A 17556-nucleotide genomic window follows, 5' to 3' on the forward strand; every position below is an offset into this window, starting at 1 on the left:
GGAGAGAGAGAGAGAAAGAGGGGGAGAGAGAGAGAGAAAGAGGGGGAGAGAGAGAGAGAAAGAGGGGGAGAGAGAGAGAGAGAAAGAGGGGGAGAGAGAGAGAGAAAGAGGGGGAGAGAGAGAGAGAAAGAGGGGGAGAGAGAGAGAGAAGAGGGGGAGAGAGAGAGAGAAAGAGGGGGAGAGAGAGAGAAAGAGGGGGAGAGAGAGAGAAAGAGGGGGAGAGAGAGAAAGAGGGGGAGAGAGAGAAAGAGGGGGAGAGAGAGAGAAAGAGGGGGAGAGAGAGAGAAAGAGGGGGAGAGAGAGAGAGAAAGAAGGGGAGAGAGAGAGAGAAAGAAGGGGAGAGAGAGAGAGAGAAAGAAGGGGAGAGAGAGAGAGAAAGAAGGGGAAGAGAGGGGGGAAGAGAGGGGGGAAGAGAGGGGGGAAGAGAGGGGGGAAGAGAGGGGGGAAGAGAGGGGGGAAGAGAGGGGGAAGAGAGGGGGGAAGAGAGGGGGGAAGAGAGGGGGGAAGAGAGGGGGGAAGAGAGGGGGGAAGAGAGGGGGGAAAGGGAAGAGAGGGGGGAGAGGGAAGAGAGGGGGGAGAGGGAAGAGAGGGGGAGAAGGAAGAGAGGGGGGAGAAGGAAGAGAGGGGGGAGAAGGAAGAGAGGGGGAGAAGGAAGAGAGGAGGGAAAAGGAAGAGAGGAGGGAAAAGGAAGAGAGGAGGGGGACGGGGAGGAGGGGGAGGAAGAGGGGAGGGGGGACGGGGGAGGAAGAGAGGAGGGGAGGTGGGGAGGAAGAGAGGAGGGGGGACGGGGAGGAAGAGAGGAGGGGGACGGGGAGGAAGAGAGGAGGGGGGACGGGGGAGGAAGAGAGGAGGGGAGGTGGGGAGGAAGAGAGGAGGGGGGACGGGGGAGGAAGAGAGGAGGGGGACGGGGAGGAAGAGAGGAGGGGGGACGGGGGAGGAAGAGAGGAGGGGGGACGGGGGAGGAAGAGAGGAGGGGGGACGGGGGAGGAAGAGAGGAGGGGGGACGGGGGAGGAAGAGAGGAGGGGGGACGGGGGAGGAAGAGAAGGAGGGGGGGCGGGGGAGAAGAGAAGGAGGGGGGGCGGGGGAGAAGAGAAGGAGGGGGGACGGGGGAGAAGAGAAGGAGGGGGGACGGGGGAGGAAGAGAAGGAGGGGGGACGGGGGAGGAAGAGAAGGAGGGGGGACGGGGAGAAGAGAAGGAGGGGGGGAAGAGAAGGAGGGGGGACGGGGAGAAGAGAAGGAGGGGGGGCGGGGAGAACAGAGGAGGGGGGCGGGGGGAGAACAGAGGAGGGGGGCGGGAGAACAGAGGAGGGGGGACAGATGAAATCATTATTAGCTGAACCAAGACATGACTAGAGGGGTGGGGGGGAGGAAGAGAGGGGGGACAGGGAAGGAAGAGAGGGGGACAAGAAGAGAGGGGGGGGACAAGAAGAGAGGGGGGGACAAGAAGAGAGGGGGGGGACAAGAAGAGGGGGGGAACAAGAAGAGAGGGGGGGAACAAGAAGAGAGGGGGGGGAACAAGAAAGAGAGGGGGGAACAAGAAGAGAGGGGGGGACAAGAAGAGAGGAAGGAGAGGAAGATGGGGGAGAAAGAGGAAGGGAGGGGGTGTACGGGGAGAAAGAGGAAGAGAGGGGGTGTACGGGGGAGAAAGAGGAAGAGAGGGGGGCGGACGAGACAGAGGAAGGGGGGGGCGGACGAGACAGAGGAGGGGGGGGGAGACAGAGAAGGGCGGACGAGACAGAGGAAGGGGGGGGCGGACGAGACAGAGGAAGGGGGGGGCGGACGAGACGAGGAAGGGGGGGGCGGACGAGAGAGGAAGGGGGGGCGGACGAGACAGAGGAAGGGGGGGGCGGACGACAGAGGGGGGGGGACGAGACAGAGGAAGGGGGGGGCGGACGAGACAGAGGAAGGGGGGGGCGGACGAGACAGAGGAAGGGGGGGGCGGACGAGACAGAGGAAGGGGGGGGCGGACGAGACAGAGGAAGGGGGGGGCGGACGAGACAGAGGAAGGGGGGGCGGACGAGACAGAGGAAGGGGGGGGGCGGACGAGACAGAGGAAGGGGGGGGCGGACGAGACAGAGGAAGGGGGGGGCGGACGAGACAGAGGAAGGGGGGGCGGACGAGACAGAGGAAGGGGGGGGCGGACGAGACAGAGAAGGGGGGGGGGGCGGACGGGAGGGGGGGGCGGACGAGACAGAGGAAGGGGGGGGCGGACGAGACAGAGGAAGGGGGGGGCGGACGAGACAGAGGAAGGGGGGGGCGGACGAGACAGAGGAAGGGGGCGGCGGACGAGACAGAGGAAGGGGGGGGCGGACGAGACAGAGGAAGGGGGGGGCGGACGAGACAGAGGAAGGGGGGGGCGGACGAGACAGAGGAAGGGGGGGGCGGACGAGACAGAGGAAGGGGGGGGCGGACGAGACAGAGGAAGGGGGGGCGGACGAGACAGAGGAAGGGGGGGCGGACGAGACAGAGGAAGGGGGGGCGGACGAGACAGAGGGGGCGGACGAGACAGAGGAAGGGGGGCGGACGAGACAGAGAGGAGGGGGGGCGGACGAGACAGAGGAAGGGGGGGGCGGACGAGACAGAGGAAGGGGGGGGCGGACGAGACAGAGGAAGGGGGGGGCGGACGAGACAGAGGAAGGGGGGGGCGGACGAGACAGAGGAAGGGGGGGGGCGGACGAGACAGAGGAAGGGGGGGGCGGACGAGACAGAGGAAGGGGGGGCGGACGAGACAGAGGAAGGGGGGGGCGGACGAGACAGAGGAAGGGGGGGGGGACAGACAGAGGAAGGGGGGGGCGGACGAGACAGAGGAAGGGGGGGGCGGACGAGACAGAGGAAGGGGGTGGCACGACAGAGGAAGGGGGGGCGGAGAGCAGAGGAAGGGGGGGGCGGACGAGGACAGAGGAAGGGGGGGGCGGACGAGGAGTAAGGGGCGGGGACGAGACAGAGAAGGGGGGCGGACGAGACAGAGGAAGGGGGGGGCGGACGAGACAGAGGAAGGGGGGGGCGGACGAGACAGAGGAAGGGGGGGCGGACGAGACAGAGGAAGGGGGGGCGGACGAGACAGAGGAAGGGGGAGCGGACGAGACAGAGGAAGGGGGCGGACGAGACAGAGGAAGGGGGGGGCGGACGAGACAGAGGAAGGGGGGGCGCGACGAGACAGAGGAAGGGGGGGCGGACGAGACAGAGGAAGGGGTGGGGGCGGACGAGACAGAGGAAGGGGGGGGCGGACGAGACAGAGGAAGGGGGGGGCGGACGAGACAGAGGAAGGGGGGGGCGGACGAGACGAAGAGGGGGGGCGGACGAGACAGAGGAAGGGGGGGGCGGAGGACAGAGGAGGGGGGGGCGGACGAGACAGAGGAAGGGGGGGGCGGGACGAGACAGAGGAAGGGGGGGGGGACGAGAGAGGAAGGGGGGGGCGGACGAGACAGAGGAAGGGGGGGCGGACGAGACAGAGGAAGGGGGGGCGGACGAGACAGAGGAAGGAGGGGCGGACGAGACAGAGGAAGGAGGGGCGGACGAGACAGAGGAAGGGGGGGCGGACGAGACAGAGGAAGGGGGGGCGGACGAGACAGAGGAAGGGGGGCGGACGAGACAGAGGAAGGGGGGCGGACGAGACAGAGGAAGGGGGGCGGACGAGACAGAGGAAGGGGGGCGGACGAGACAGAGGAGGGGGACCGAAGAGACAGAGGAGGGGGACCGAAGAGACAGAGGAGGGGGACCGAAGAGACAGAGGAGGGGGACCGAAGAGACAGAGGAGGGGGACCGAAGAGACAGAGGAGGGGGGACCGAAGAGTCAGAGGAGGGGGACCGAAGAGTCAGAGGAGGGGGACGGAAGAGACAGAGGAGGGGGGACCGAAGAGTCAGAGGAGGGGGGACCGAAGAGTCAGAGGGGGGACCGAAGAGTCAGAGGAGGGGGACGGGGGAGGAAATAGTCGGGTTAAGAGGGTGAGGGGAGAGACGGGACGGGGTTAGAGAAGCCTGGGGTGAGGCAGTGGAGATGGGGCTCTCCGGTCACCTCGGTGCTCCGTGGCCAGTGGGGTGAGGTCGTACACCCGGCCCAGGTAGGACACCCACAGGTCGGCGGCGCTGCAGTGCCGGGACACCTCTCGCGGGGTGTAGTACGGGGCTCTGACAGGACTCATGCCTGACTCTCAGCTGCGCCTCGGCGTTACCGAGGCAACAGGACGCTATCATGGCCACTTCCGGGAACGTCACTTCCGCTGATTTTTTTTCCCCCCCCGATGTTTCTGCGTTTCATGTGATGTGATTTCCTTTTTTGGGTCGGCTTATTTACGTCATTTCCTCTCTGTGTGTTGCATGTTGGGAGCTGTAGTTTTTTTTTGTCTTTTCTTCCTTTCCCATCAGCCTGTGCGGGGCAGCTGCTGTGGAGTGATGGCTGCAGTCCTGGAGGAGAATGGCTGCAGCCCCCCGGCCGGGGTGAGTGCCCCCCCTGTGTCACACATTGCATGGAGGGGCTCGTGGATCAGCTCCAGCACCATAATGGGGAGCTGTATCCGGGGGAACCTTCCAATATGGCCGCCTGGCTACAGCTCACATGGGCTGTCCCCTTGTATGCAGGATCCTGGGAAAGTCGAGTGGTCACTACTGGCCCTTTATTACACCTGACCGTCACCCAGCTTTACCAGGCTCCTGAATGGCAGGTCTGCTGATTCCTCCCACTGTCAGGGCCGCCACATTACTGGTCACCCAGCTTTCCCAGGCTCCTGAATGGCAGGTCTGCTGATTCCTCCCACTGTCAGGGCCGCCACATTACTGGTCACCCAGCTTTCCCAGGCTCCTGAATGGCAGGTCTGCTGATTCCTCCCACTGTCAGGGCCGCCACATTACTGGTCACCCAGCTTTCCCAGGCTCCTGAATGGCAGGTCTGCTGATTCCTCCCACTGTCAGGGCCGCCACATTACTTGTCACCCAGCTTTCCCAGGCTCCTGGATGGCAGGTCTGCTGATTCCTCCCACTGTCAGGGCCGCCACATTACTTGTCACCCAGCTTTCCCAGGCTCCTGGATGGCAGGTCTGCTGATTCCTCCCACTGTCAGGGCCGCCACATTACTGGTCACCCAGCTTTCCCAGGCTCCTGAATGGCAGGTCTGCTGATTCCTCCCACTGTCAGGGCCGCCACATTACTGGTCACCCAGCTTTCCCAGGCTCCTGGATGGCAGGTCTGCTGATTCCTCCCACTGTCAGGGCCGCCACATTACTTGTCACCCAGCTTTCCCAGGCTCCTGGATGGCAGGTCTGCTGATTCCTCCCACTGTCAGGGCCGCCACATTACTTGTCACCCAGCTTTCCCAGGCTCCTGGATGGCAGGTCTGCTGATTCCTCCCACTGTCAGGGCCGCCACATTACTGGTCACCCAGCTTTCCCAGGCTCCTGAATGGCAGGTCTGCTGATTCCTCCCACTGTCAGGGCTGCCACATTACTTGTCACCCAGCTTTCCCAGACTCCTGGATGTTGTATTCACAGGGCTAGGGGGTATGATCCAGCTTTTCCAATCTCCTGCATGTCGCGTCTATCTATCTCTGTGTTTCACTGCGGGAAGATTTACCATTCAGACGTCTGGAAAAGCTGAGTGACATCCCATCTATGGTGATCCCATGCAAGAATGTAAACCGAGAGAAAAGAAAACCCTTTTAAAAATTCTATTTTATTTCATATATTTTTTTTAAAAATCCCAATAACGCCCGAAACAAATGAGCAAATAATTTTAAAAAGAGGCATCAGGGACCTATGTGATCTAGTGGATCCCTATACCGGGCCTTATCTTCCCTGCATTGTTCCATCGAGTCCCCTGCACTCTGTTTGGGGAAAGTTACCTTCGTTTCCCTGATGCGCCCCCTTATCAAAAAAAAGGGGGGGAAACGCGTTGGGTTTTACTTCGGGAGAGAAAACGTCATGGGATAAGTACAATCTTGTTTAGTGGTATTTTTTGAAGGGAGACTATTTGCTATTATGCAGACGGCAATATAGACGTGAATAAATAACCGCTGCACAAACCCGAATATAATAGAGATTAACCCCGGCACTCAGTAATTCATATAAAAAGAACATTTTTAATGCAGTCCAAAAAAAATATACGTTTCGTCCAATCTGGCCTTCATCAGTAACAGACTGCTGGTGGCTGTGCCGAATGGAGAAGACACAGCGTCGCTGGTTACAGGGGGCTGGGACCTCCGGATTGTGCATGTGGACAATTTGCATAGAAGGAACGCGGCGTCCACCGCTTGTACCTGGTGAATATAATGCAGTATTTTATTTAATGGATCCATGTTTTCATACTGCTGGGAGCAGCTACACTGACTGACATGATGGTTATATGACGGTGTATATGTTATGACAAGGTTCAGTTGTGGATCACCTGTCCTGCTGGAAATGTATCCACATTATTAATGGAACGATTTGATTGATTGCCATGGATCTTTGATCGTGATATACAGCTGCTTTGATAAGTGGTTCTATGGGTATGAACTGATTATTTACTCTGAGTTTCATTTAGCCTTTATACCTCTGTCTTTAAAAATCTCTGATTAAGGGGTATGTGGTGTCACTTATAGTGGGGCGGTATTTCTACTCTATTTTTTTCCCTTTACCCACTGAGCACTGTAGGGCCCACTAGGGACATACACTGCTGAAAAAATACAGGGACCCCTGAAATACCCCTCCTAGATGTGAATGAATGAAATCTTCTCATTGAATACTTTGTTCTGTAGAAAGCTGAATGTGCTGACAACAAAATCACACAAAAATCATCAATGGAAATCACATTTATTAACCAATGGAGGCCTGGATTTGGAGTCACCCCCAAAATTAAAGTGGAAAAACACACTACAGGCTGATCCCACTCTGATGTAATGTCCTTAAAACAAGTCAAAATGAGGCTCAGTATTGTGTGTGGCCTCCACGTGCCTGTATGACCTCCCTACAACGCCTGGGCGTGCTCCTGATGAGGCTGAGTATTGTGTGTGGCCTCCACGTGCCTGTATGACCTCCCTACAATGCCTGGGCGTGCTCCTGATGAGGCTGAGTATTGTGTGTGGCCTCCACGTGCCTGTATGACCTCCCTACAACTCCTGGGCATGCTGCTGATGAGGCTGAGTATTGTGTGTGGCCTCCACGTGCCTGTATGACCTCCCTACAACGCCTGGGCATGCTCCTGATGAGGCTGAGTATTGTGTGTGGCCTCCACGTGCCTGTATGACCTCCCTATAACGCCTGGGCATGCTCCTGATGAGGCTCAGTATTGTGTGTGGCCTCCACGTGCCTGTATGACCCCCCTACAACGCCTGGGCATGCTCCTGATGAGGCTGAGTATTGTGTGTGGCCTCCACGTGCCTGTATGACCTCCCTACAACTCCTGGGCATGCTGCTGATGAGGCTGAGTATTGTGTGTGGCCTCCACGTGCCTGTATGACCTCCCTACAACGCCTGGGCATGCTCCTGATGAGGCTCAGTATTGTGTGTGGCCTCCACGTGCCTGTATGACCCCCCTACAACGCCTGGGCATGCTCCTGATGAGGCTGAGTATTGTGTGTGGCCTCCACGTGCCTGTATGACCTCCCTACAACTCCTGGGCATGCTCCTGATGAGGCTGAGTATTGTGTGTGGCCTCCACGTGCCTGTATGACCTCCCTACAACTCCTGGGCATGCTCCTGATGAGGCTCAGTATTGTGTGTGGCCTCCACGTGTCTGTATGACCTCCCTACAACTCCTGGGCATGCTGCTGATGAGGCTGAGTATTGTGTGTGGCCTCCACGTGCCTGTATGACCTCCCTACAACTCCTGGGCATGCTCCTGATGAGGCTGAGTATTGTGTGTGGCCTCCACGTGCCTGTATGACCTCCCTACAACGCCTGGGCATGCTCCTGATGAGGCTCAGTATTGTGTGTGGCCTCCACGTGCCTGTATGACCTCCCTACAACGCCTGGGCATGCTCCTGATGAGGCTGAGTATTGTGTGTGGCGTCCACGTGCCTGTATGACCTCCCTACAACGCCTGGGCATGCTCCTGATGAGGCTGAGTATTGTGTGTGGCCTCCACGTGCCTGTATGACCTCCCTACAACGCCTGGGCATGCTCCTGATGAGGCTGAGTATTGTGTGTGGCCTCCACGTGCCTGTATGACCTCCCTACAACGCCTGGGCATGCTCCTGATGAGGCTGAGTATTGTGTGTGGCCTCCACGTGCCTGTATGACCTCCCTACAACGCCTGGGCATGCTCCTGATGAGGCTCAGTATTGTGTGTGGCCTCCACGTGCCTGTATGACCTCCCTACAACGCCTGGGCATGCTCTTGATGAGGCTCAGTATTGTGTGTGGCCTCCACGTGCCTGTATGACCTCTCTACAACGCCTGGGCATGCTCCTGATGAGGCTGAGTATTGTGTGTGGCCTCCACGTGCCTGTATGACCTCCCTACAACGCCTGGGCATGCTCCTGATGAGGCTGAGTATTGTGTGTGGCCTCCACGTGCCTGTATGACCTCCCTACAACGCCTGGGCATGCTCCTGATGAGGCTGAGTATTGTGTGTGGCCTCCACGTGCCTGTATGACCTCCCTACAACGCTTGGGCATGCTCCTGATGAGGCTGAGTATTGTGTGTGGCCTCCACGTGCCTGTATGACCTCCCTACAACGCCTGGGCATGCTCCTGATGAGGCTCAGTATTGTGTGTGGCCTCCACGTGCCTGTATGACCTCCCTACAACGCCTGGGCATGCTCCTGATGAGGCTCAGTATTGTGTGTGGCCTCCACGTGCCTGTATGACCTCCCTTCAACGCCTGGGCATGCTCCTGATGAGGCTGAGTATTGTGTGTGGCCTCCACGTGCCTGTATGACCTCCCTTCAACGCCTGGGCATGCTCCTGATGAGGTTGCGGATGGTCTCCTGTGGGATCTCCTCCCAGACCTGGACTAAAGCATCCGCCAACTCCTGGACAGTCTGTGGTGAAACGTGACGTTGGTGGATGGAGCGAGACATGATGTCCCAGATGTGTTCAATCGGATTCAGGTCTGGGGAACGGGCGGCCAGTCAGTAGCTTCAATGCCTTCATCTTGCAGGAACTGCTGACACACTCCAGCCACATGAGGTCTGGCATTGTCCTGCATTAGGAGGAACCCAGGGCCAACCGCACCAGCATATTGTCTCACAAGGGGTCTGAGGATCTCATCTCGGTACCTAATGGCAGTCAGGCTACCTCTGGCGAGCACATGGAGGGCTGTGCGGCCCTCCAAAGAAATGCCACCCCACACCATTACTGACCCACTGCCAAATCGGTCATGCTGAAGGATGTTGCAGGCAGCAGATCGCTCTCCACGGCGTCTCCAGACTCTGTCACGTCTGTCACATCTGCTCAGTGTGAACCTGCTTTCATCTGTGAAGAGCACAGGGCGCCAGTGGCGACTTTGCCAATCCTGGTGTTCTGTGGCAAATGCCAAGCGTCCTGCACGGTGTTGGGCTGTGAGCACAACCCCCATCTGTGGACGTCAGGCCCTCATACCACCCTCATGGAGTTGGTTTCTAACCGTTTGTGCAGACACATGCACATTTGTGGCCTGCTGGAGGTCATTTTGCAGGGCTCTGGCAGTGCTCCTCCTGTTCCTCCTTGCACAAAGGCGGAGGTAGCGGTCCTGCTGCTGGGTTGTTGCCCTCCTACGGCCCCCTCCACATCTCCTGGTGTACTGGCCTTTCTCCTGGTAGCGCCTCCAGCCTCTGGACACTACGCTGACAGATGCAGCAAAGCTTCTTGCCACAGCTCGCATTGATGTGCCATCCTGGATGAGCTGCACTACCTGAGCAACTTCTGTGGGTTGTAGAGTCCGTCTCATGCTACCACGAGTGTGAAAGCACAACCAACATTCAAAAGTGACCAAAACATCAGCCAGAAAGCATTGGTACTGAGATGTGGTCTGTGGTCCCCACCTGCAGAACCACTCCTTTATTGAGGGGGTCTTGATAATTGCCAATAATTTCCATCTATTGTCTATTCCATTTGCACAACAGCATGTGACAGTTTGATTTCACAGAAGCTTCATTTACTTGGAGTTATATTCTGTTGTTTAAGTGTTCCCTTTATTTTTTTGAGCAGTGTATATAGGCAGGCAGGCAGGGTATATATATATATATAATGTGTGTGTATATAGGGCAAGCTGACGATGAGTAGGGTTCACATCCGCTGTGAGGCAGGTTAGGGCCAGATTAGGTCCTGAGACGATAACAATATATCCAATACTGTCGTCCCTATATATATATATTTAATTGGAATAAGTGACACCACACCTAGATTATATAATATAGACACTATATATAGGGTATAACAGGGACTTGGAGGGTCAGCCAACACGGAGCGGGGGCGCCAATCTCATTCATTACACTAGGGCGCCAACCCCCGCATTGAGGCAGGGAAAATAAGGACCCGTATAGGGATCCACTAGATCACCTGGTTCCCTGATGCCTTTTTTTTTAATTGTTTGCTCATTTATTTGGGGCTTTATTGGGATTTTTTAAAAATCTATGAAAAAAAAATAGAATTTTTAAAGGGGTTTTCTTTTCTCTTGGTTTCCATGTTTATGGGCCCTCTTCTGAATATCCTATACAAGAACCCTGGAAAGATGGATGATCGCGGCAGGTGACGATAGGAAGGTGTCAGTCGACCATATTGGTTACCACCCAGCTTTCCCAAGCCCCTGAATCGCAGCACTGCTCCTATGTAACTAGGAAAGATGGATGACACCTGCCTAGATTCATAGAAGGGGTGCCATTCAGCAGCTCTGTAAAGCTGAGTGACCCCCACTATGGCCGCAGTGACCCCCAGCTATCCCAGACATTGACAAACTGAATTGACAGAATTGGCATTCAGGGATCCAGGAAAGCTGGATGACACCCAGCATGGCCGCCCTGACACCCAGCATGGCCGCCCTGACACCCAGCTTTCCCAGACTGACGTTGCTGAATTTAACCCCTTATCACTTGACAGACTGGACATTTGGGGCTCTGGGAAAGCTGTGTGGTTGAGAAGGACGCGTGTAGTGTTATTATTTATTATTATAGCGCCATTTATTCCATGGCGCTTTACATGTGAAGAGGGGTCAGCGACTGGTCCAGGAGGAGCGAGGACTCTGCCCGCGAGGGCTCACAATCTACAAGGGATGGGTGAGGATACAGTAGGTGAGGGTAGAGCTGGTCGTGCAGCGGTATGGTGGAGCGAGGATCCTGCCTGCGAGGGCTCACAGTCTACAGGGGATGGGTGAGGATACAGTAGGTGAGGGTAGAGCTGGTCGTGCAGCGGTATGGTGGAGCGAGGACCCTGCCTGCGAGGGCTCACAGTCTACAAGGGATGGGTGAGGATACAGTAGGTGAGGGTAGAGCTGGTCGTGCAGCGGTATGGTGGAGAGAGGACCCTGCCCGCGAGGGCTCACAGTCTACAGGGGATGAGTGAGGATACAGTAGGTGAGGGTAGGGCTGGTCGTGCAGCGGTATGGTGGAGCAAGGACCCTGCCCGCGAGGGCTCACAGTCTACAAGGGATGGGTGAGGATACAGTAGGTGAGGGTAGGGCTGGTCGTGCAGCAGTATGGTGGAGAGAGGACCCTGCCTGCGAGGGATCACAGTCTACAGGGGATGGGTGAGGATACAGTAGGTGAGGGTAGGGCTGGTCGTGCAGCGGTATGGTGGAGCGAGGATCCTGCCTGCGACGGCTCACAATCTACAGGGGATGGGTGAGGATACAGTAGGTGAGGGTAGAGCTGGTCGTGCAGCGATATGGTGGAGCGAGGACCCTGCCTGCGAGGGCTCACAGACTACAGGGGATGAGTGAGGATACAGTAGGTGTGGGTAGGGCTGGTCGTGCAGCGGTATGGTGGAGCGAGGACCCTGCCCGCGAGGGCTCACAGACTACAGGGGATGAGTGAGGATACAGTAGGTGAGGGTAGAGCTGGTCGTGCAGCGGTATGGTGGAGCGAGGACCCTGCCCGCGAGGGCTCACAGTCTACAGGGGATGGGTGAGGATACAGTAGGTGAGGGTAGAGCTGGTCGTGCAGCGGTATGGTGGAGCGAGGACCCTGCCCGCGAGGGCTCACAGTCTACAGGGGATGAGTGAGGATACAGTAGGTGAGGGTAGAGCTGGTCGTGCAGCGGTATGGTGGAGCGAGGATCCTGCCTGCGAGGACTCACAGTCTACAGGGGATGAGTGAGGATACAGTAGGTGAGGGTAGGGCTGGTCGTGCAGCGGTATGGTGGAGCGAGGACTCTGCCCGCGAGGGCTCACAGTCTACAGGGGATGGGTGAGGATACAGTAGGTGAGGGTAGGGCTGGTCGTGCAGCGGTATGGTGGAGCGAGGACTCTGCCCGCGAGGGCTCACAGTCTACAGGGGATGGGTGAGGATACAGTAGGTGAGGGTAGGGCTGGTCGTGCAGCGGTATGGTGGAGCGAGGACCCTGCCTGCGAGGGCTCACAGTCTACAGGGGATGGGTGAAGATACAGTAGGTGAGGGTGGAGCTGGTCATGCAGCAGTATGGTGGAGCGAGGACCCTGCCCGGGAGGGCTCACAGTCTACAGGGGATGGGTGAGGATACAGTAGGTGAGGGTAGGGCTGGTCGTGGAGCGGTATGGTGGAGCGAGGACCCTGCCCACGAGGGCTCACAGTCTACACGGGATGGGTGAGGATACAGTAGGTGAGGGTAGGGCTGGTCGTGGAGCGGTATGGTGGAGCGAGGACCCTGCCCACGAGGGCTCACAGTCTACAGGGGATGGGTGAGGATACAGTAGGTGAGGGTAGAGCTGGTCGTGCAGCGGTATGGTGGAGCGAGGACCCTGCCCGCGAGGGCTCACAGTCTACAGGGGATGGGTGAGGATACAGTAGGTGAGGGTGGAGGTTGTAGACTTGTTGGGAGAGGTGGGTCTTCAGGCTCCTTTTGAAGGTTTCCACAGTCGGTGACAGTCTGATGTGTTGGGGTAGAGAGTTCCAGAGTAGGGGGGAAGCACGGGAGAAATCTTGTATGCGATTGTGGGAAGAGGAGATAAGAGGGGAGTAGAGAAGGAGATCTTGTGAGGATCGGAGGTTGCGTGCAGGTAAGTACCGGGAGACTAGGTCACAGATGTATGGAGGAGACAGGTTGTGGATGGTTTTGTATGTCATGGTTGGGGTTTTGAACTGGAGTCTCTGAGCATTGGGGAGCCAGTGAAGGGATTGACAGAGCGGAGAGGCCAGGAATAGCGGGGGGACAGGTGGATTAGTCGGGCAGCGGAGTTGAGGATAGATTGGAGGGGTGCGAGAGTGCTAGCGAGGAGGCCACAGAGCAGGAGGTTGCAGTAGTCGAGGCGGGAGATGATGAGGGCGTGCACTTGTGTTTTTGCAGATTTGTGGTTGAGGAATGTGCGGATCCGGGAAATATTTTTGAGTTGCAGTCGGAGTCCAGGGTTACCCCGAGGCAGCGAGCTTGCGGGACTGGGGAGAGTGGGCAGCCATTCACTTTGATAGATAGGTCAGATGGGGGGGTTGAGTGAGACGGTGGAAAGATGAATCCAGTTTTTTCCATGTTAAGTTTTAGAAATCTAGCAGAGAAGAAGGATGAGATGGCGGACAGACATTGTGGGAATTTGGTTAGTAGGGAGGTGATATCGGGTCCAGAGAGGTCGATCTGTCATCGGCATAGAGGTGATACTGAAAGCCATGAGACTCTATGAGCTGTCCCAGGCCGAAGGTGTAGATGGAGAAGAGTAGAGGTCCTAGAACTGAACCTTGGGGGACACCGACAGATAGGAGGCGAGATGAGGAGGTGGTGTGTGAGTGGGAGACACTGAATATCCGGTCTGTTAGGTATGAGGAGATCCAGGATAGGGCCAAGTCTGTGATGCCAAGAGATGAGAGAGTCTGGAGTAAGAGGGAATGGTCCACTGTGTCAAAGGCAGATGACAGGTCCAGCAGGAGGAGGACAGAGTAGTGTCGCTTGGATTTGGCGGTTAGTAGGTCGTTGGTGACTTCAGTCAGGGCAGTTTCAGTAGAATGGTGCGGTCGGAAACCAGATTGTAAGCAGTCGAAGAGGGAGCAGGAGGAGAGGTGGGAGGACAGTTCAGAATGGACGTGTTGTTCCAGTAGTTTTGAGGCATAGGGAGAAGTGATATGGAGCGATGGCTAGACACAGAGGATGGGTCAAGGGAGGGCTTTTTGAGGATGGGTGTGATTGAGGCGTGTTTGAACCAGTTGTTAGTGACAGGTTGAAGAGGAGGGTTAGGGTTGGGATGAAGACTGTGGTGAGGTTAGGGATGAGATGGGATGGGATTGGGTCAAGTTCGCAGGTGGTGCGGTGTGATTTGGAGAGTAAAGAGGAAACTTGATCGTCCGTAATGGTGGAGAAGTTGGTTTTGGAGCAGGAAGGTTGGGTAGATATGAGGAGGGGTTGAGGGGACTTTAGGCATGCGCTTTGTCTGATGGTGTCAATCTTCTGCTTGAAGAATGTGGCAAAGTCTTTGGCTGAGATGAGAGGAGAGGGAGGAGGCACTGAGGGATGGAGGAGAGAATTAAAGGCATTGAATAGCTGTTTAGGGTTGTGAGACAGGGAGGATGTCAGAGATGAGAATTAGGTTTGTTTTGCTGCTGTGAGTGTGGACTTGAAAGTAGTGAGGGACTGTTTGAATGCGATGAAGTGCTCGTTGGAGTGGGACCTTTTCCATTTCCGCTCAGCAACCCTGGAGGCCCGTCGCAGTTCTTTAGCCAGGTTGGTGTGCCAGGGTTGCCGTTTGAGTGGGTGAACTGTGCTATGTGTGAGAGGGATGACCGAGTCGAGAGCTGCAGCTGCTGTGATGTTATATAAAGAAGCATCTGCATCATGTAAGGAACTGATGTCTGTAAGAGGGAGGAGGGATTCAGAGAGTCAGTGTAGGTGAAGGTGTTTGAGGTTTCTGCGAGGGTGTGTAAGTTTGTGGAGTGGGGATTGTGCACCTGGAGAGGAGAGGGCAGAGAATGTGAGGAGGTTGTGGTCAGATAGGGGGAGAGGGGAGTTAGAGAGGTTAGATAGGGAGCAGAGGCGGGTGAAGATGAGGTCCAGTGTGTGGCCATCTTTGTGAGTGGGGGCAGAAGACCATTGAGCGAGGCCGAAGGAGGAGTGGGAAGTGTCAGTGGGGATGTTGAAGTCACCCATGATGATAGTGGGGATGTCAGCGGAAAGGAAGTGAAGTGGTCGAAGAAGGTGGTGGCTGGTCCTGGGGGGCGGTAAATGACAGCCAGCTGGAGGTTTTAGGGGGAGTAGATGCGCACACAGTGTGCCTCGAAAGAGGGGAGGGTAACGGAGGGTGTCAATGGGATGTGGGTGAAGGAGCAGTTGTCTGACAGGAGAAAACCTACTCCTCCACCATGCTTGCCGCTGGGGCAGGGGTTTTGGGAAAGGTGTAATCCACCATACTAAAGTGCAGCCGGGGAAGCTGTGTCAGAGGGGATGAGCCAGGTTTCAGGGATGTATCACAATGGGTTAATGACCTCGCCCATTTCTCGCCCCAGGACTCTGATGTGGAGGCGGGCGACGGCGCCCGGCACAAGCTTGAATCTCTGCTGAATAGGAACATGCGCATAGAGATGACGGACGGGCGCTCGCTGATCGGCTGCTTCCTGTGCACGGACCGAGACTGCAACGTCATCTTGGGCTCTGCGCAGGAATTCCTCCGTGCCTCAGGTGAGCTCCTCGGGGGCGGGGCCTGCAGCCACTCTGCTCCGCCCACTCCCCTGCTAACCGCCTGCTTCCTCCTGTCCTGCAGACTCTTTCCCGGTACGAGAGCCGCGCGTCCTGGGGCTGGCGATGGTCCCCGGGCACCACATCGTGTCCATCCAGGTGGAGCTGGAGAGCGTCACCTCCCCCCAGTACCTGTGACCCCTCCTCCCCCCAGTACCTATGACTCCTCCCCCCACCACCTGTGACTCCTCCCCAGTATTTGTGACCTTCCCCTCCCCCCAGTACCTGTGATTCCCCCCTTCCCCTCCTCCGCACTCTATACATTCATTTTTCTATAAATAAATTATTTTTCTCGCCATCTTTATCCCCAGTTTGTGTTTCATGTGTTGTGATCTGTTAATCCTGAGCCTCCTGATTCATGAATACACCCAGACGCCTCCCTTATATGTGGGGGCTCACCCGGGTATTTCACAGTCAAACCTGAGAGGCTGAAAATCTCTGGGATGCGGGAAAGCTGGGTGATAACCCCGTGTATGTATGTGGTGAGCTGACCACCAGATGGCGTTGTGCACACACAGACTATACATTGTGTGTGTGTGCTGCTGCCCTCCTGTGGTTTTATGGTGATATTGCAATTATTTGGGTGAAAATTTTCTCCAGTGCGAACATGATGAATGTGAGGAGACGACGACAGTTGTAAGTCCTCGTCACATTCATGGACGCGCGGCCGTGCGCGCTCCCCGCGTTAATGCACGCATGTGCACGCTCCCCACGTTAATGCACGCATGTGCACGCTCCCCGCGTTAATGCACGCATGTGCACGCTCCCCGCGTTAATGCACGCATGTGCACGCTCCCCGCGTTCATGCACGCATGTGCACGCTCCCCGCGTTCATGCACGCATGTGCACGCTCCCCGCGTTCATGCACGCATGTGCACGCTCCCCGCGTTCATGCACGCATGTGCACGCTCCCCGCGTTCATGCACGCATGTGCACGCTCCCCGCGTTCATGCACGCATGTGCACGCTCCCCGCGTTAATGCACGCATGTGCACGCTCCCCACGTTAATGCACGCATGTGCACGCTCCCCACGTTAATGCACGCATGTGCACGCTCCCCGTTGCTTTATTTTCCAGCTTTGTTGCTCAAGGGACCGAATCTCATCTAGTTTTTGCCAAATCACTGGTGCTTTACATTAACAACCCCCCACCATGCGCCTCCTCCCATAAGCTCTGCTCAGAGTCAGCGCTGCCAGGCACAGACCCCACACACGGCCCCCCCGTGGTTGCACCTAAGACGAGAACAACTCTCATCGTGCGTCTCACACTGTAGTCGGGCTGAGGGTGGTGGTAGTGCTGGGCCCCAGAGGGCGGAGGAGCCTGCTGGTCTGGCTGCCTGATGAGGCTCCTCACACTGGCGATGGCCGAACACCTAAATTCATGTTTTGTTTTGTGTTTTACGTCCATGAATTCTGTCCAGACTTCTGCACCATTGTGCAGTTTTATGTGTCACGGGGGTCCGTCCACGGTGTGTGTGTGAGAATCCATCACATGGGACCTAATAATGCTGCCACATAGTGACGTGAGGAAAACACTGCCCAAATAATGCTGCCACATAGTGACGTGAGGAAAACACTGCCCAAATAATACTGCCACTCAGTGCAAACCAATACATCTCTCTGAAGTGATACTACCGCACAGCAAGCAAATAATACCACTATGCCAGCGCTGAAAACCTACATCCATACACAACATAATGCCGCCATATAATAGTGAAGTAATACCAATATTATACAGAATAAAGCTGCTACTTCATGACTAAATGATACTGACATAAAATCCAATAATACCACCGTACGGCATAATATCCTCAAACTAATAGAC

General features: G+C 56.7%; 1 protein-coding gene across 1 annotated transcript; it reads left to right on the forward strand.

Moving 5' to 3' along the window:
* The first annotated feature begins 4282 nt into the window (after nt 1-4282).
* NAA38 (N-alpha-acetyltransferase 38, NatC auxiliary subunit) lies at nt 4283-16031 on the forward strand. The gene is made up of 3 exons (XM_073651000.1): nt 4283-4438; nt 15505-15676; nt 15759-16031. The coding sequence occupies exons 1-3, from the start codon at nt 4319-4321 to the stop codon at nt 15869-15871; spliced, it is 405 nt and encodes a 134-aa protein (XP_073507101.1). The 5' UTR covers nt 4283-4318; the 3' UTR covers nt 15872-16031.
* The last annotated feature ends 1525 nt before the right edge of the window (nt 16032-17556 follow it).

The sequence above is a fragment of the Phyllobates terribilis genome, unplaced genomic scaffold (genome assembly GCF_046119375.1).
Source record: "Phyllobates terribilis strain yellow unplaced genomic scaffold, ASM4611937v1 Scaffold_11__3_contigs__length_659146591, whole genome shotgun sequence".
Classification (NCBI taxonomy): Eukaryota; Metazoa; Chordata; class Amphibia; order Anura; family Dendrobatidae; genus Phyllobates; species Phyllobates terribilis.